The 20907-nt window shown below is 33.1% G+C and overlaps 1 protein-coding gene across 1 annotated transcript; it reads right to left on the reverse strand.

Annotated features, from left to right (window-relative positions):
• Positions 1–7326: 7326 nt before the first annotated feature.
• Positions 7327–15176, reverse strand: LOC124455518 (aspartic proteinase A2-like). Its single transcript, XM_047006154.1, has 7 exons — positions 14985–15176; positions 12725–12975; positions 12511–12629; positions 10488–10684; positions 9965–10241; positions 9102–9200; positions 7327–7724 (listed from the first exon to the last, which is right to left on the reverse strand). Exons 1-7 carry the CDS (start codon positions 15047–15049, stop codon positions 7569–7571), a joined length of 1164 nt encoding a protein of 387 aa, XP_046862110.1. The 5' UTR covers positions 15050–15176; the 3' UTR covers positions 7327–7568.
• Between the last annotated feature and the right edge of the window lie 5731 nt (positions 15177–20907).

Consider the following 20907-nt stretch of genomic DNA (forward strand, 5'->3'; position numbering starts at 1 on the left):
CAACGAATTTCGTGACGAGTCGCTCGTCAACGAGCCGTCGTGACGAGTACATGTGCCACATTGTAACGATTTTCCGTACAAGCATGGACGATTATCAGCGCAAAAAGAAACTTCTATTATTGAAGAGAAAAATTCTACTGCTTCTAATTTCTGCAAAACGACGTACACACAAAAGAAGGTTCTGGGTACATCCCATAAATAAAAGGCGAGAAGAGAAGGGCTTGTATGACACGTTGTTGCAAGAGCTTCGTCAAGCTCTATTGGTCGCAACTTTCAGTTCTCGAGCAACATCCTTCCAATTATTTTTCTTTATATTGCGTGTATCTTTATAGTCGGGATGAAATTTGTCCCACAAACATTGCACTCTTGCCAATCCGCCATTTTGCTACAGCACAGTGAAAGTATACGTTAGTCATGTGATTTTTCTTGTACAATCAGAGTAGATATGCAACAATTACTCGTCACTCGTTGACGATTTCGGTGTGCATGCTCAACGGCGACGAATTCGTCCATATCGTCATATTTTCTCGTTGACGAGCGACTCGTCACGAAATTCGTTGCATTTCGACGATAGTGTGGCCCGCGCTTAAGTCTGCGCAACTTATCAAAAAGAATAGCTGTAATCTTTACGATTACAAGAAAACGAATCAAAGGAAAAATCAAAGTGGTTTTGACATATTTTTAATTGACCTATCACAGCAGGAATATTTAATTTGTAAACTACAAAGTACCTTCTGTAACTACTAAGCAGATATTTCTACGAAAGTTTTTTTATGGCATGTTGACTAAAATTTTAATTTATATATTTTTTACATACTATTATTACCTTACGGGACCGTCCAGTAATGGTTTCTCCTATAAAATTTGTGTAATAAAAGTGGAACAATACACGTGACCACTTACACATGGTCACCGCTTAGTACAGTACTGCTTAACGCAGTTTCGACTGTTTATAATATTTGAACTGAATACGGGCGAGGCTATGTGTAGTTAATATGCATATTAATACTTAAGAAGTTTGCAAAAAGTATTCTTTTGACAACAGAACAATATTATATGTATAATGAAGGACTTTGTTTTCAAGTTCATATCAGATCAAATCCTGAATACTTCAGTAAGGCATTGTCCATCGCTAAACTGAAAATCATTAGTATTATCAAAGTGAACTGGAAAGCAGATACTTGGTCACATGTAGCAGCAGTTGGATGGCATTTACAATTCTCAGGGCAGCCATGCTTAAATTTGACAGTGATGTGCTTTTCCGCTACCAGTGGTGTTACAGACTGACTTCCAGTGATGAATCTATATAGCGTTTTTAATGAAGTGCTAGTGTCCATAAAGGAAAACTGTATAAGATAGTCAAAAGCCATTAAAGTAGGTACAATTTCAATTATCTCTCATTCCCCTTTGTGTCCACTTTTTGAATATGGTCACAAAAACATTTCTGGACATATATTTTCAATTGCTTTTTGCTGCTCCTTCCGGGCTAAACTCTAAAGTCGTGATCAGAATTGGTTGCCTAGTAGCATTATAGATAATATTTGAATATTATCTGTAATGATATATATTGACATGTATGTAAAGATATATATAGAAAAGAATATGTGCAGAATGAGATGAGTTAGGAATTCTAACTTGCTTTCTCGTTTGCGATGAAGGCGTTCACATAAGTAAGATGTGTTATACAAGAACATTTACAAGAACAATGTCTGCAGTCAAGCAAAAATGAGCAAAACCCTCCGGAGTAAGCATTGATGGCATTATTTCCCGGTGATGTTGAATTTGCTGCAGAACCCCAAAAAGTGTAAGACCAGTTTTTAATTGATCCATCATTGCCAGCATATGTCCAATTCCTGCAATTACAATCCACCTACAACAAAAGATATTGATGCGTCAAAAAGATGAATAATGTAGATTGAACTGTACGTAAGAAAACATGATCATGGTTATATACCGAATAATGTTGTCTCGTGAGGCCAATTTCTCCTTGAAGTGAACACCCCTGTAGCCGATTGATTGCAGAATGGTCATCATGTCATCTGAGCAAAGCAATGTCCTCAGCTCCTCATCACTCTCACATTTAACTAACTGAATGTAATTAAGAATGCTATGGTAATAAGTAGAACAAATGAGAGTTCAATTTGTTCTATTCTTTAAGGACAGCTTTGAGATATTTCAAAGTGAAATTTGCTTGCTTTTCTTAATGAGTGCATATTTTTTACTTTTTTTATTTCATCTTTGAAATTAGCATCATCAACCAACTTCAACCAGTTGTTGGCCTTTATGCTATTTACCCCTTCATCCATATAATCAAATACATTCTTTGCCAAGAAGCATGATGCTGGTCCTCCCTGGGCCGAAGAGGATAATATTAATTCACCAGCAACCATGAAGTCTTCATTTGCTAGTGCTCGTGCACTAAACAGTAGATAATGATTTGCATCAAGCAAAGTTACTTAATGTGTTGTAGTACATCTATCAATACATTGGAACAGACTTTGCATTAGAGAAGGTATAAAACAAACATTCAAATTGCTACATATTCTTTGCGCAGTTCTACATTAGGAATTGAAAAAAATCTTCACTGATTTTCTCACCTGTGAAAAACTCCCTCATTGGGCAAACACCATCAGTAGAAGGTTCACCAGCGAAACAAACTTTAAGCTTTCCTCCTTCAGCAAACCATTTTCGTTTCCGTTCATCCACATAATCTGCAAAAACTAATCGCCTACGAATGGTAACTCAGTTGGTCGACATTCTGTTAACATTTTTCTGAATTAGATGAACCACTTCTTGCATAGTGGCAACAGTGGTTGTCCAGTTTTCTTTTCAGCAATGAGTGTTTTTCCAGTTTATTTTGATTGTGATCTGATAACTTGCCAGTTGGGTCTATCCACCTTTCTGCACACATGTCTGCATGAGCTTCTATGTTTGCACGTGAATAGCATCCAAGACATGTAGGGCATTAATGTTGCAATGGATATTTTTCTATTCCATGCTGAGACAATTGTCCCTGAGACACACTATAAACTTGAGACGTTGAGGTAAATGAACTTAGAGAATACAAAGAAGAGGATTGGAGGATTTACTATTTGCATCTTCCTTGAAGTCGCCACAACTTGTTGTGGCCAATGACTTTGATGTTGAAGGTTGAGACTCATGATATTTAATCAAAATCTCTTCAAGTTCATTGTCAGAACTTTCCTCAGAAATTGAATTTTCAAAATCATCTTCTGTACATAGTCAGAAACACATTTTGGAGTATGGCAGCAACAAATCTTCTTTATATTTTGAAAGCCAAATGGTTTGTTGCTTTGTGGTAAATACCTCACAATTGACATGCCATTATATAAAAGAACATATTTGTTATGCTTGTTAAATTTTTTATGATGTCTTGAATGTTTATCAATTGCTTTTTTAAGAAGAGTATTTCCATCAACATCGTCATCGACTGGAATTGTTAATGTTCTTGACTTCACCCTTACCAATACACCATCTCCATTGTTGTCTTTCACAATGCCAACCTGCACCTTCACCTCTTTTGACAATTTTGCTTTTTTTTTCCTCCAGGTTTTGGCTTAAATTTTGATGATCTGTCTTCCTCTTTCTTCTTTCGGAACTTTCAAATGAAAGGGGCTTTACTTCAATGGTTTTGCTTGGAGGTTTTGAGCCAATTTCTGTGTTTAAACACAGTTTGAATGATATTGTTACAGAAAATAATACAACAGCCAAAAACATGACAAAACCTATAAGAAGAATAGGGATAGATAAGAAGATTTTAAATAAATAAAAATTATAATAAACGACTTCCATTGTATAGGATTGTGTACTTACCGACATATGATAATGCACAAAATCCACAGTTGTGGCAAAATTTGGCTTTATCCAAAAGCTTTGTTCCACAACTTTGGCAGAACATTTTGACAAAAAAACTCCACTTTCAGACTCATGATTTATAAGATTCGTTGATAAGATTTACCAAATAGATTTACTTGAATCTTCAAGTAACTGCATTATATTCAACTCATGCGCACGCACGTTTGAACGTTGCACCGAGAACAAGCAATTTTGTAAAGCAAAACAACAAATGTTCCATGGAAAACATAGTATTTTGCGTGGAAATATTAAATGTTCAATGGAGAACATAGTGTTTTGCATGGAAATACTAATGTTGCATGGAAAACATAGTATTTTCGCGTGGAAATATTAAATGTTCAATGAAAAACATAATATTTTGCAAGGAAGTATTGTGTCCCTTGTGCGCCACCGTAAAAATGTGATATTAATTCATAGGTAGGTGTAAATACCGTTCTCATTTGCAGTGATAACAACAATTTGTGACTTTTTTAGCAAATATGCAAGCCATTATTATTAAAAATGCTGTCTAAAACAGTTCTAAATATTAAAAAATCTACTAAAGTGTTTTTGCCAAAAATAGATAATATTAAGATGATTTTCATCTACCATGTTCGAGTGGCAATGACATATCCGTTTCCTTTGTCATTTAATTATAACTTGTTCACTTGACTTTTCCATAAATAAGAACCACCTCTACTAACAAAGAATCCCTTCTAAATGTTCCAGATGCCCAACCGGCAACATATGCTCCAACTCCAACTCCAAATCCACCAACATCATTCTAATACCAGACACGTCCTCCTGTTCCTCCATTTATGAGAGCAAATTAGAAATTATAATAATATATCTTGGTGTTATGTTTAGAGTCCACTCATATTAAATTCATTATCCCTTAACGACAAGCCATTTCTCCTACTGATTTTTAAATATTTAAAAACGAGCACAAAAGAATTAAACAAAAATCTGGTACGACCTGATTACTACTGGTCTGTATGCTTTGCACCATGTCTTTTTACTCTTCTAGGCAATTTTTTGCAAGGTGTGACACAATTCTTAATTTTTCCAGATGTTTTAGTGCTCACATCACAGTTATCTATACGTTTTTTAGGTATTCTATACCACGACCACCTCTAGGAAGAAGTAGTGGTACATTATTGTTCCTAGCTACAAAAGAACCAGCACCACCTCCTGATTCATAAGCACGGGCATTAACAAGTGCTGTTTGCTCAACCAGAATTTCGATAACTTCTCCTCTCCTCAAATTAAATTCTCCTTTCATGTAAGCTCCATGACCTTAAAATGATAGAGCTTCATTTTTATGTTGAAGAAAATCAAGATGATGTATTTGCATGAAAACTGTTTCGATATTTGGAACTGTTTAGCCTCGCATTACAGTACAAGCTTCTGGATGTGAAAACAGGTACTTAAAAAATATTGGAATGAAAATGCAATGTCTTTGTCTGTACTTTTTTTTTAACAAAAAACCCTTTTGAAAACAACATGAAAAATATAAATTTATCAATTTTAAAATGTATTTTGTTTGTATTTTCAATATTCAATCATCAACGCAAAAAACGCAACCCACGAGACTTTTTCAAGACTGAAGTTCCCTGTGCATTATGGTGAAACAGGGTTTTTTTGAGCGTTTGGACAGTTGCCGTTCGTGTTTTTTAAAGGTTATTTTATAGATTGAATACAATGGCAAAATATTTTGACACCAATCTTAAATATTTGTGAACAAATTTGAGAAAATTTTTGCATTTTAGCAACCTTTTACGAATTTGACGCACAATAAAGGGTTTTTAATTTTATTTGATGATTAGAATGCTAATTTCAAGTTTTTACATAGTAAATTGTTATGCCTCATAAAATTAATATCAACAAATATTCAATTTTTATAATCATGGACACTAATAAATAAGAAATCTATTTAACTAGAAGGAATTTACACTAATAGCAAAATTTAAAAACTTTACCACTGTAAAGAGAGCTAAGTTTCTCGTAACCTCCTTCTGCACCAACAGCAGTGATTTCATACTTTTCAGTGTAAGGCACAGTGCACTACTGGATACCTTTTGTTACGTTTGCCATCATAATTATGACCAAATGTTGTTGGATTATTGCGACCAGTTGCTCCAAGATTTGTAATTGTCGCATTGAATTGACAGAGCTTAACTATATTACAATATACTACTTATGAAGCACAAGCTAGTTTGAAAAATTCTATATTCCAGCTAATTTGACAATTAAATTAGGAGAAAGATTCGCATATTTACGTACGGACAGTTTTGTTTATGCATAATGATGCATACGCCGTTTTATATGATTCAACTTTTGTTTTTTTGTCATCACAATATTCAAAAGGATGTGAATTATTTTTCTTACAAAATACTTGATAAGCATTTATTTTGCCATCAACCAATGTTTTGATTTTATCACAGCACATACAATGACTCCTGCACTGTAATAAACGATCTTTTTTGAAATTGTCATTTAAAGTTAAATGGATACACAACAGGCAAAAGGTTGTGGGCCAAGACATCACAAACTCATTGATAAGTTATTTACTCAGTTTTCATTTGATAAGAACAATTCTTGTTTATTCAATTTACAGACTGTATTAATTAACCAATGATGCTAATAACATACATTGTATAACGTCTCCTGGCAGTAATTAACGTTGGTCTTATACACCGAAGAACATGTACGTGCATAATTAATCATCTCTACTCACGGTAGTTTGTTATCACTGCCTGAAAACAACATTGCGATACAGCAAACTACAAATGTTTAACATAAACATAACCAATTAAAGTATCGACGTTCTGTAAACATTTTGAGTCAAACATGCTTCATATGATGCAAAAAAAACGCAACTTTTATAGCTGGAGCAAAAACACGATCCAAAGTGGTTTTCTAAGACTTTATTTATCTTTACAGCACGCTCATAGAGACTACCTAAAACAAGCTGACATCGGTAGGGGTGACTTTCAATATCTACATTTTTTCGTTTCTTTTCAAGCTATACGCATTCGTTTCATGTCATCTTGTAATGGTATTGGTGACGGGAGACAAATTTTAACTTTGTAATAATCATGTGTACAATACATTCCTTTTAGTTGTTATCTCTTTATTTCAAATAAAGATTGCTTTGAATTTTTGCTAGGTGAAATGTAACAGTAAATACAAAAGAATTTTAGCATTGTATAGAAAATTTTATTTAATTTATTTGAAAAATTACCTTGGTTTGATCAATATTATTAGCCTATATGGCCAGCGTCACTTCCGACAAAATGAGGCGCTTTGACTGGCTCCGAAACATTTCTCCCGGTCTATTATTTTCCGTAATGGATCACAATCCAAAACGCGTAATTTTACTGTCAAATGTAAAACAAACTTTGTAGAGCAAACAGCAAAACATCAAAAAAACGAAACCAAAAAACATTTACGAATGCGAGTCAAAGAAAATACACTTGAAGAACAGTTTAACTATCTAGACGATACAATTTGAAACGATTTATCTTTTATCTACATACGAAGACTCGAAAAGTGAAAGCCGACCCGTAGAAAACGGCAAGAACGAGAAAAAAAGAAAGCTTTGCTTCAGATTAATTAATGCCAAACGATAAACCTTTTATCTGCCTTACATGTTTGGCCTTTACAGAGAAATATCGGAACGTTCAAGGTTTGTTAAGAAGGATTTAGAAAAGTCAATGTAATTCTTTAGCCTTTGCAAATCCAACTCGATCATTTTCTCTATCATAAACGCTGTAATATGGTCCCAGGAAGACGTCTCCCAATATCCACGATTTGTTTTTTTTATTTTTATGCTCTTTAAATCCACTAATGCAAATTTCGTCTGTAGACTAAAGCAAAAAATATATTAGTAACATCTTAAAAAAGGCATAAAATCTGTTAAATGAAAATGCAAGAATTCTATGCAAGCAAGATCAGCGACAACTTTCACAATATTTCTATGTACTTGTGCATATATTTCTATGAAACAGTTTATACATTTCAAAAGGAAACGTATACAAAGTTCGTAAGAGAAAGTCATAGTAGCTAGTTATAAAACGAATATGTATATTTCAATGCATTTACTGCAATTCGTTAATAATTCTGTCATACAAGTTACATCCCCTATAGAATTGTTGTGGTTTACGCAAATCGAACAAAATATAAAGTTGGTGAAAGTGTAGCAAATATTGTACACGCTGTACTTTGCAGTAACGTATTGATGATTGACAAAAAAAGGTTTCATTATAAGTCTTCCTTTTTCACTTTTGGCAAAATGGTGAACAAATCAAGGAAATTATGCGAAACCGAGTTAAATCAACATCAAGTTGCATAAATAAGACGTAACAAGCAAGGCTGGAAAGACAATATATCTATCAATGGCCATTTTATTGCTTGTACTCTTATATGATGTTAAATTGTTGTGCGTCCGGCGTTAAAAATTTGAAATTGGAATAAATTAGCATTTACTATTTGTTGTGTCATATATTTAAAATAGAACGTATTTTTTCTTACAGCCTTCAATATATGCGCAACAACGAATTATGCATTTATGCTTAAAAATAATCAATCAATACAATCTATTTTAACGATAATGTAATAAAATTTGAAGGTCAAGCTTAAAGCATTTAAAGGATAAGGGCGATGAAAATAGCGATCTCACAAAATCATCTTGATTGACAAATTGTCACTTCATATGCATTACAAAAAGTTGTTTTGATTATTGTGAGCGTTTTGGAGTACTTAGCAGGACGATTTTAACTATCCCGTAGACTGAGAAATTCGCCATCTTGTTTCTAAGATTCAAAATTAATGCGAAAGGAAGTGACATCACTTGCGGGTAAACATGTTTTGATACGTTCGGTATTGTTGTTTTTTCTTTTTTTTGGTATTGAGGATTGAGGAGAAAAAAACCCGCAAAAATGAGTGAAGTGACTGCTTTAAAGTCGGAATTTGACAAACCAAAACATGCAAAAAATTTTGAGCATGCAAATGACGTCATGACGGAATAGTCAACATAAGTTATCATCTTGTTATCCGTAACAAGATGGAGAATTTTACAGTCTACAGATAGTTTAAATCCTCCTGGTAAGTACTCCAAAACACTCTCAATAATCAAAAAAAGTTTTAAATACTTATGAAATGACAATTTTTCAAGCAAAAGGATTTTTGGAAGATCACTATTTTCATTGCCCATACACTTTAACATAAATTTTTCATTTACTTACTTTTAAAGTGTACTGTTCACTGGTAAGCACAAATTCCCGGCCACCAATTGTAAGTGAAACAGATTTCATAGTTGGCAATTTTGAGCAATTAATAAGATACTAAAAAAGAAATGAAAAACTAACAAAAGCATTTTTTTATATTTTGCTGGTCGTCTATAAAACGATGAATGACGTCTGTCAATCTTGCTTTATGGATTTCATTTTATTATTGTTCATTTTTACAAATCTATTGCTTTTGCGGAAACTAAAGCATTTTGCACCTGTGGTGAATCATGCAGGCCTGTTCCAAGCCCCGCATTTAGCTACATGCGCTAAATGCATGAATTAAAAGAAGGGTAAATGAGATAAAGTTCTAATTATTTATTTTTTAATGCAATTGGCTTATACAAAACGCAGCATTTGAGTTGGGTCTTAGTAGACTGGTAAGCTACGGACTATACTTGTTGATTACAATTCTTTAAACAACGTTATGCTGCAAAGTTAATTTTCTTCCAACAATCACATCAAATCTGTCAAAAAGGACAAAAGTTATTACAAGGCTCTTATAGTAAATATTAAATAGAATAAAAGCAAGAAGCTAATACTGATGCTACGATGCATTGAAATTTGTGTGTTTGTAAATTTTGCATATTTGTCAATTTTTATCATGCATTTCTTGTTGGACGAGACTTAGATCTTAAATTATGCTCAAGACACTTTATCACGTTATCCACAGGATAATAAATACAATGCCATCAATTAGTCAAGTTCAATTGCATTAAGATATATTCAACATTAAACTTCTTTTCAGCTACCCCAAATGTCATCATAGAAAGCCTAAACATTGTTGCATCCCAAGTTGAAGTATTTCATTACATACATACCAGCTTTAACTTGCTCTCATAAACTGCACCAATCTTTTCATTCAGTGCCTTGATATCTTGCTTGGGACCGATAATCAAGGACGTACCAGTATCTGCAAAAGCTTGACAGCCACCAACACAGTATGCATCATCGTTATCATCAGCAACTTTAACAGAGTCCATTTCAAACTGCCAATAAGCTTTTTTTGTCACAGGGACAAATGTTATGGGGCCTGTGTAATGGGAAGGATCAGTTCCACCTAGAATGAGCTCTCCCCCAGGGAATTCCCCAATCTTCCTACAAAAAAAACCAACAAGATTAGCTGACACAAAAATTGTAGCGTAAATTGCACTTCCTTTATAACCTCAAAATCAATACGAAGCGTAATTGCTGAGATTATATTCAACCTTTATTCGTAAAGTGGAACATTTAGAGCGTTTTAGAAAGAAAGAACACAGATATAATATACATGCATGTGTTGGACGATTTAAATTAGCTTAAAGGAATATATAGCACATTATAAAATTATAAAGTAGAACATACCTGTTCAGATAAAAGGAAAACACTGCAGATTTCACAAGATTTTGATTTATTATATTTGTAAATACGGAAGTTACATCACTCTCGGACAATGAGTCATAACCCATTCCGAGGATGCCGTCAAAAGGATCATGAACTAAGAAATCATAGTGGCATGTGGTTTCAGCGAAAGTTTGTTTCTTTATACTCAAACCAGCAATCTAAATTACAAAATAAATAGATAAAGAAAACTATGTCAAGAGAAACAGATTTTCACATGCGTTTTACAATTATAAATTAGCACATTGCACCATGACCATGCGTTTGTTTCAAGCACGAATATATTCACAAGTTTGCTGTAAGAAGGGCATTAGGCGTATAAACTTTGTCTTTTCAATATGCAACAAATTTATTAATGCCTAGGTTGACATTACAATTATAGATAATAGCCTGGAAGGGCCTAATAGAAATTGGGTTTCTACAGATCAGGTAAGATTTTAATATTGAGAGTAAGGACTTTAAGTCTTTGATAAAGGTGAGAAAAGTTGTGCAATCAAAAAATTATTAGTAGGGCAGTTGCTCTTATGATATACTATTGTAAGTGTCCATGGTGAAGGCTTACGTAAATCAGTTGTGTATACTTTCTGGAGAATGAAAAGATGCCTGAAGAATAGAGAGATGCATGTCAATGCAATAATTTAACAACAAGGGAGACCACAGTTATATCAAATACAGAGGGATGAAATTTTTGAGTCGTGCGATAAAGTCATGGGAAAAAGTAGTGAAAATTTTTATCAAACAGTGTGATATCTTTGTTAAGAATAAGTGCTACAGATGAGGTATTTGATATAAGATTGCTGATTGAAAAATACAGAAATAAGAGAAACTTGCATTTTATCTTTGTCCATTTGAAAGAGCAATTAACAATGTAATGAAAGAGAAAATATGGCGGAGATATGTTTTAAGCGATGTCAGTACAGGTCATGCACAAAACACTTAAAGCAGCAAAGAGGTATATTTTTTACGTACAACAGAGAAGCTCTAGTTTATTGAAGGATTTTACAAAGGATTGGTTGTAAGACGCTTATTTTGCTATGAAAATAGATAGGAAAAAAGGCAAAGTTAAGCAGAAGTCACGTTAGACAATGATTATATTGTATTTTGTGATGATAACACACATGTGCAGGTACACACTATACCTTGGAAAGAGAGGTGGTCATGATTTAGAAAGAGGGGAAGAAGAATTAGCTGTAGTGAGACAGAATATTTATGTGTGAATAAGAGGTATTTAAATGGAACAATGACGTTACAGGAAGAAGCAGAATGGAAAATATGGTGGCGCAAAGATGATAATAGCCTACCTAGTAATTTCCCCATAATTTGAATTCATTAAGATTTGTCTTTGAAAGCATATAGTTTTTGTGGTCGATTGCTTCCCTGCAAAAATGCTTTGCAGTTGTGCCTTAGTAAAGATAAATAATGCAGAAGGTTTTCATTAGTTAGAATTGTAATAGATCACAAGAATGGACAATATATGCAGACATGAATAAGGCATGTGAATGGAAAGAGTGTATGGTGAAGATAAGTGTGCAAGAGTAGTGCTATGTGATAAAGGAGTTCACTGGAACAAGGATAAAATGAATGTTGTACAAAATGGCTAATGCAAATACGGATGTCATGTGATTCAGAGATAGTTGAAATAAGGATAAAACAAAAGGCAAGCCACGAACTCCAGAAATAACGAGTGTGAGGTTTTCTTTAGGAATGATAGAGTTAGAAAAAATAAGGAATAGTTACATCAGAGGTAAAGCTGGCATGTTGTATTTTTTAAAAAAAATAACAAAGGCCAGACTTGGATGGTTTAATGTTCATATATAGTGGAGAAATCACATGACTATGCATGGTATAAGGATGCTTAGGCCAGAATCGCTAAGAAAGAAGACAAATAACATAAAAAGTGAAGATATATAAATGTATTGAATAAAACCAAATAAATAAAACTAAAATTTGTAAAGTAATTGTTTACTAAATGTAAAAAAACACTTACTCGAACGTTGTCTATGCTTAAATATCCGCACACATCTCCTTTACTGTAATCAATTTCAATTAATGTGCCGTTTTTCTCATATGTACTTGATTTTGAGCTGCTGTACTTTTTGTGAGAGACTAAAAGATGAACCATCATGTGACTTTGTGTAATCTGCTCACGTATAACCACTCAAAAGACTCAACCTTAAAAAATTTTTTTTTAAGCAGCTTACCACAAGAACGTTGAAAACAGTTGGTTGAAGGGACCCAAAGATTTGACGATCCTGTATCAAAAAGAACATTAAATTTCTGTGGTGGTGTTCCAATGCTGATTGGCCCATAGTATGCAGAGTTCAAATTGTTTTCAAGATCCACAGATGGCGTGTTAATCATTGCTTTGGAAATCGTTGAATTCCATTTGTGCGTAGAACAATTTACATCATTTATCCGTGAGCATCTTGATCGATATTTTATCAATGGAACTCTATTGAAAAAATGTTAAGAATTTAAGTACAAGTGGGCTTTCATTTAACCATCAAATTGCATCGTTTGACAAATGAGGAGCATAAAAAGGAATTGAGAAAAAGCTCCGCGCTTTTAAAGTTTAAAAAAATCTTTTCTAAACAAATAATAGTTATTCTCTAAAAATTGTTTGGAAGTGAAGATTGTACAATTTAATATTAAATTAGGCATGATTGATTAAATTATTGAATCGATTTTGATGCATAATCAAATGAAAAAAATATGAATGGAAATCATCCTCATTAACAAACAAAGAGGTCGTAAGAGATGTATTAAGCGTTATTATTATATGAAAAGCTTCACTTTAGGCAAAATGGCGCTCTTTGATTGGCTCAGAAACATTTTTGCTGGACCATTATTTCCCGTAATGGACCACGGTCAAAAATGCATAATTTTACAGTCATTTGAAAACAAAGGCTTATCATTTTGCGTTATTTGACCTGAAAGAAAGCAAGCTTCGTTTAAGATGAAATAACGCAAAATAATAAACTTTTTAATAACCTCGCTTTCTCGGTCTTTACTGAGAAACATTGGACCTCTGTCTTTTTGTACAAACTTCGCTCTACGGGCTCGGTTCAATATTTCTCCATAATGACCTCAAGCTCGGTTATTATAGGGCGTAGTCAAGAATATTACTGCAGTCATATATTTTTACATTAAAATGACATCTCCATAATGATGATGGTTATAAATCTTATAAAAATTTAAGGAGTTTTGAACTTGAAAATTGCTTTTAAAACCGATATAATAACAAACATACCTATTACCATTGTCTAGTAGAACATGGAAATTTAGAATGTATTATATCTAGATCTGTCAGATTTATATCTTCATGAACACATTGAAATGATGTATATATCATTAAAACTGGAGATATATCGATTCAAATTTGATCTAAAACGTGACTATATGAAATTAGAGGACGCGACAAAATATGATCTTTTTGACCTTTTTTTACATCTTTAAGCCAATGTTAACATTGTCATTGTCAAGTCATGAAAATAATAATAAGCAACAGTTTTAACATGTCCAGCAGTTATCGATAAATTTTCAAAACTTGACTATATAAAGCTACTAAAATTTCCAATTTTGAAATGCTATAAATATGTGCGTACAATTACATTTTAAAAATTATGAGTAAAATACACTGATGAAATTCTTAATAGTTTTTGATATATTGGCAAATGATGACAAAAAAGCTTGCAGTTGAAGTAGCTACAATACCTTTTGAGGGTGGTGAAGTTGTAGAGTTTCATTTTATTTCGCAATTTTAGCAACAGCGCTACATAAAGGACTACTTACGCTACATTTTGATTAGGTTTCTTTGAACCAGATAATTATAAAATCAATACTCCAATACAGAAGGTCTGATCTTAAGACCCGTCACGCGTATAATGTAAAGGAATAAGTCGCGTACGAAGATTATTTCATTAAGTTTCTAGCTATATTTATATTCTCATAAACGTGCGTAGCAATAAGATATTTGGCATAAAATGACCGTATTTACTATTTAGATAACTGCCTGACCGCCTCACATATTAGAAGACGACGGGAAGCTGAAAATCAATTCATTGAAGACAAGTCTTACCTTACCTGCATGTTACAAATGATACTTTTTGTGTTTTCCTGGAAAATGAAAGCAGCTTGCGATACAGAGGAATAACACCTATGCATAACGTAGCCCTAGCTTATATTCCGTATGCACCAGCGTATGTTCAATATTTACTACATGCAGCCAAAGTTTAGTGCTCTACGCTACAGTGTAGCAAGGCTTTTATAATCACGTCACACAATTAAGTGTCACTGTTTTGTTGCGAATCATCAGACGTTGATATAGATAAATTCATATTAACATGAGTACTCCGCATCTTTCATACATTCATCAAAGACAGTCGGAGATTTATGTGTAATTTCTGGAAAAATTCGCCCGAGCTTCATGAAATGGTTATTTTCATTGTTAATTTTACGTACCTGTGCAATAGCGATGAGGAAGCAGCCGCCACAGAAATTATTATCAATAACATTTTGTTGTCCATGACTTTCGTGTATTGCAACAATACCAAGAAAATTCACTAAGAAATTTTCAACAGCCTTCGAAAACTTTAGCTAGAACAAAAGCCCCCTCAACTTAACAATATATTTAGTGAAGCCTGTCGCAACATATTAAATTTCGTGGGGAGAGATGGAATATTGACCTTATGAAAATACAGCTTTCGTCAAATTACTGACAATTAATGCATGCTAATTTATTCAAATTTGCCATTTATGTCTTCTTCCGAGCAGCAAGTTTTCTTTTTACCACAAAGTAGATTTTTTATTTTACAGTTTCGATTGATATGGAAACTACTGTAAATCACGGACAACTATCGTTTCAATAATAATTTAAATTAATTGACAAATTCTGACGAAGAATGTTTATGAAAGGTGTATGAAGCTTGGGAACATCTTGTTCGCCAAACGGAATTTAAGGAAATCTGATAAAAAAACGTACATGGCCACGTTAGGGATATCTTCTTGATTCTGAAGCCTTTTTTGAACTACACGAATGAGTGTAGATCACATATTAAGTGGGCTAAAGAACTCTTACAGCAAAATTTATGAGCTGTATGGATAGACAAGGTCAAGTTGCTTTTTTCAACATAAGTCAAACAACTTTGCGTTTGTTGTTTATTAGCCAGATAAATACTCAACTGCTTCTTTTGTGCTTTTATACAATTTAGATCTTCATGTTTGTTTGTGTGTGTATATTATGACAATTATTCTAAAATTTTTGGACTTAATTACACATTGCTTGTCTATTATTTGAATGTTATAGAGCAAGTTACGCAGTAGCTATTGAAGATAATTTGCAGCATATATTTTAAAACTTAGCATTTTACGCAGACATGGTAAGTTGCTCAAAAATATCTGATTTATTTAGTATTTCCATGCATCAATGTTTAGATAAAGATAGAGAGAAAAGAAGTAGTGAACTCATGGTATGGAAATATTTTGCTGAACAAAAGATTCAAAAACAATAGATTTCTGATGAATTAAATATATGATAGAAATAGTAAAAATAGACTAAACCCTTTTGTTGGAGGTGTCATTTGAAAAGATAATACCTGAAATTCACAAAGAATTTCATAATTCGAAGAAAAGTTTAAAGAATCCTTTGTTGAGAAAAATTACTCCTTGTTCAATTGTATTTTTCTTATAAATATTTGTTTCAATAATTACTGTGCCATAATCCTTGGATTTTCCTTTTACATTTAGCACAAATAGTAGCTTTGTAAGGCTTTATCAACACGGTAAATTTGACTATGAATAGTTCTGCTAAGATGATTCTTGAATTATAATTATATCACAACGATTATCTTCCACGCTCCCATCAAAGGAGAACAATTTTAAGAATTATTAGCTTTTAAAATTTTCAATGAAGATCACGCAATGTGAGCAGAAGTCAAGAAGTTATAGTTGGGAGTAATAGTTTAGGTGTATTTAGCAGTGAGAACCATTGACGTAGAAACACCGAAAATTAGGGAGGAGAGCTCATATTCATACATGCATGTTATAATCTGTAGAAGGCAATAAAGTTCTTACAAGCGGAGTTTGCCAGATTTACAGGGCTATAGCAAGATCTTGCCTCTTTAAGTATTAGCATATAACTTCAAATTTTCAGTGATTCATATAAGAGGCGGGTTGGCCCGTCGTGCACGGATCTCTCCTTGAGCGAGGTGAGATGTCGTCATAAAGATGCTGAAAATAATCAATGAATGCAATTAATTTTTCAAGACGCGAATAAAACTTTAATTAAAAATTTTCATTGTATTTTGAAAAAGTTGAGGTAGCTTTAGCCAGTGCCACAAGTAACAACGTTAGTAAAAGAAACTGCACTGGTAACCACTTCAAAAGAAAATGAAGATGTTGTAGTAGATATTAATGATACAGGATGAAGTTCTGAAAAAAATTCACTTTGGTTTTGTCACTGAACTAAATAAAAGGGCTTGGCCTTTCATTAGTCACACGCATTGAGCTCTAATAAATTACCTGAAGGGAAAAGGTGTCTGGACACGCGTATCAAAAACATGGATACCACAAGGAAATAAGGAAATTTTGGGTGAAAAACTTCCACTTAAAAAAAATATTTTTATCATTCACTCCCCTGTGGCTGAACATAAATTGAATACTAGACAACTAAGTATTGTATGTAAATTTTGAGACAATTTTTTTGGTTTTGTGGTCGAGTTCTTTTTATTTCGAAACGTGGCTGTGAAGTATTTGTTCTGTTTATCAAATCAGTGCAAAATTGCAGACTTGATGGACGCGTATTCATACGACGAAAAGTGCAATGACTCTTGAGTTTTGATGATTTTTGACTTGGTTTGCTGAATCCTGATTGCTCGTTATATGAGAAACGTGTCGTCACTTTCTTTTTGTTGAGCCATCTAGAATCTAGGCTCAACTTTCTTTATTTTTGCTGAGAATTGTTGCACCTACATAATAATTAGCTGGATATTTTCCCATTATATTATTATGCAGTTTTTTACTATACCTGACGTGAAGGTAATGGTGATATGTTTATGAGTCTTTTGTTATATAAAAAGTTGACAAACCATAAAAATTGAAAATAAAGGATTTATGACACGATTCATTCAGTTTCCGTTTTGTATTTTTTTTTGATATAGGACTACAAATTTTACTAATGTAATGAACCTCAACACAAATTGTGTTGTTTTGATCTTCATGTTAATTTGTTATCAAACAAAATGAGCTTCTGCTTCAATTTAGCCTGACAAAAAAAGCTTTGAAATAAAGAAGAGAGGATATGAAAATCATTCACAAAACACCAAATACAAACCATCGAATATAAGCATCAACTGTAATGAGAAAAGATAAATTAAAATGAGAAAAATATTAAAGAAAATGAAGCAAAAAAAGTGATTGCAAAAAAGCGAAAAAGCAACTGCAAAAAAGCGACGGCATTGAATTGTAATAGCAATACTTACATTCATAAAAATTATATTCTTTCTTTCTTACAGGTACACTGAAAAGTTTTCATTTTCTTTACTATTTTGGCACCCAGGTACCGCACAATATTTTGGCATTTTAGAAAGAAAGTTTGAAGTATAAGACTTGCTGTTACGACGGCGCAATAAAAATATGAAATTTAAAAATGTTCCTGGGAGTGTAAAACTTCTTATTGAACGAGGCCACGTCATTTTCTCCCCGTATTTGCTATATTTGGTATGACGCATCCATGTTTTCGATACCCGGCAGCGCGTTGATAAAATATAGTATTTTGGATGTGGATTTTCCGTCCAGGTAAGTAGTATACTGGTCAGTGGTTACACATGTGAAAAAGTGTTGTCTGTTTCCTTTTTATAGCATGTACAGAGCAAGCTTGTTCGATTATGTTTCAAACATACTTTATTAAATCTAAAGCAACATAACAATGTTTGCTAAGATGTTAAGTACTTGCATATTGTTAATGAGTAGCTTTAATTTTATCCGACGCTCGCGACATCCATACAACCATTGCTAAGTTCAATTGTTCGTGTAATTTATGCTACTATTAGTATCACAAAATACAACCATCCTATTTAGACCAGATTGACCATTGTTAATTTGCTATTCTGTACCATGAACAACGGCTTTTTAGAGAACAATCAAGCATGGACATATGTATTTAATTAGTAAAACTGTGAGATAGTGGTTGGATTTATTTGTGTTCATATTTTGAACAAGTTATTAGCGTGTTAGTGCAAAAGAATGCGCTTCTTTATTTCCCACCAAACAATCTTTACAGGATTTAAGTTGAGTGGAGCAAAATATATTACAAATTAAAACTAAGTCAAGTACAATAAAAATGGTAACGGTTCATGGTAACGTTTTATTGAAATAATTTCAGTTTTTTCAAAGTTGGGTGTCCTCGCTTGCACTTCCCGATTATTCACATAACCGTTAAATGGGTATCTCTTATAAAACTATATTGCTTTTAGTGGCTATCACTTTTCTAATATTTGTATCTGGAAAACAAAACGCACAGAGAAATCAACTAGTAAAAATACATAAGAGATTTACAAAAGCAATTTTATGTTTAAAGTAAAATTAAGCTTTTTTCTATATGGATGTCTCATCAATGCGACGCAAAAACAGGAATTTTGGGTCGAAATATAAATTATATCTATGTCTATGTAGAGTTCATGTATGAAGATAGAAGCCTAGCTTAACCAAATTGGTGACAGGTGCATTTGTCGTGGATTTCATGTGCGTCGTGTTTGCCTTTATGTATACAGTGGTAAAGCGAATACGAACTTTAATTCTACAACACAATAAAACTTTTTTAACGAAATTATTTTATTTTCCTTAGAAAATTAATTACATGAAAGTATTTGTATTGCAGTATTAAAAAAGGCTAGTTTTGTTGTAGCTGATGCGAAAGCCTTGACCTTATTCGTGCAAGATGACATGTTTGAATATATCTACATCTGAGGCAGAAAGTTTTTTGAAATACGAGAAATTCATGAAGACTAAAGCAAAATGATAGGTTAAATTTATATAACAAAAACGATAGGAAATCATTAAATAAGCCTTTTGCTTATCATTTTCCATCCTTAAGATGTTATGAATTACTTTGATGAAGTTTTTACTTGTTTAAGTCAGAGCCCTCTATAGAATAAGAGTTGGGACAAACGGTCTGGGGCGAGCGCGGAGCCGCCATTTTGGTTCCTACTTGCAAAGTGAAACTATAATACTACTATTGGAAATTGGGTTTATATGCAAAAGAAGAAAGCAATTTAAGCATATTCCATGGTAGTATCAAATATATTAGGAATAATAGCAAGCTCTTTGCTTTTTTTTAACGATTTGCGGCAGACCTGATTTAATTTCATTGGTTTGACCTTCGTTTGCGGTTTACTAGTTCGTGCTTCAAATTGATCGTGACCCATTGTAAGAAATATTTTTCGTACGTGAACGTGTTTTCTCGGCTTATGTTCCGACTCTGTAACAAGTTTTTAAGATCTTTAAGCTTGGTGGCAAGTGGCAATGTTATCCTGGCATCAGTGTTATCAAATACTTGGACAAGACTTTGTTCGAAACTTCGAATCATAGTAATAATGCAGTTTTGGTCCGGAGAGATTTGTGTTCAAGATTTGTAACAATTTAATGGTAGTGAGTGGTTTATGCCCCCCAATTTAATCCAAGCATGATATTTTTTATTCGGAAAGATCACAAAATTTCTTGCTCAGAAGAAAATGACAGACTTTTTTACTATTTAGTTATTGAAATATGCAATGATTTGAGCAAGATGCATTTGGCCTTATACATTTTATTCCTTTATATGAAGTTATTTCGCCTTTATCACTTTATAAAGTATTAAAGTTTATTGCTAATAAAGTTTTGTAACGTTGAGCCGTAGAACGGTCAGATTTGGATCCTCATGTCCCTCGGTATATGCACTTGCGCCAGGAAATCAAACACTTGCCACGTATCGTTATTATTATTATATTATATTCAATTATACGAGTTTACATTCAATTTTGCTATATCTATTCATCTCTTGTCTTGTCTTTATATAATAACTAAAGGGAGTGTTCCCCGTCATATACTGCAAGTAATAGTGGGATGACTTAGTTCCTTCTAAGCGCGTTATAGTGCTTTCATGCTTTGTGGTCGGGCTTGTGTGGTTAGCTTGTAGCGCGTTGTTGTGCTTACTCACATCGTATATCCGTTGACGCACAACAACTATGACTAAGCTTGATTCGTCGCTACAGTTTGTTAGGGATTCTGCTGAAAATTTTGGTGAAGCATTTTTTTAAAATGAATATATTATTTCTATAATATGAAACATTTCTGTTGTTGAAGAACAGTCTGTTTGCTATAAATGCTACTGTTTGTAGTCCTTTATACG

The sequence above is a fragment of the Xenia sp. Carnegie-2017 genome, unplaced genomic scaffold (assembly GCF_021976095.1).
Source record: "Xenia sp. Carnegie-2017 unplaced genomic scaffold, XeniaSp_v1 HiC_scaffold_4, whole genome shotgun sequence".
Lineage (NCBI taxonomy): Eukaryota > Metazoa > Cnidaria > Anthozoa > Malacalcyonacea > Xeniidae > Xenia > Xenia sp. Carnegie-2017.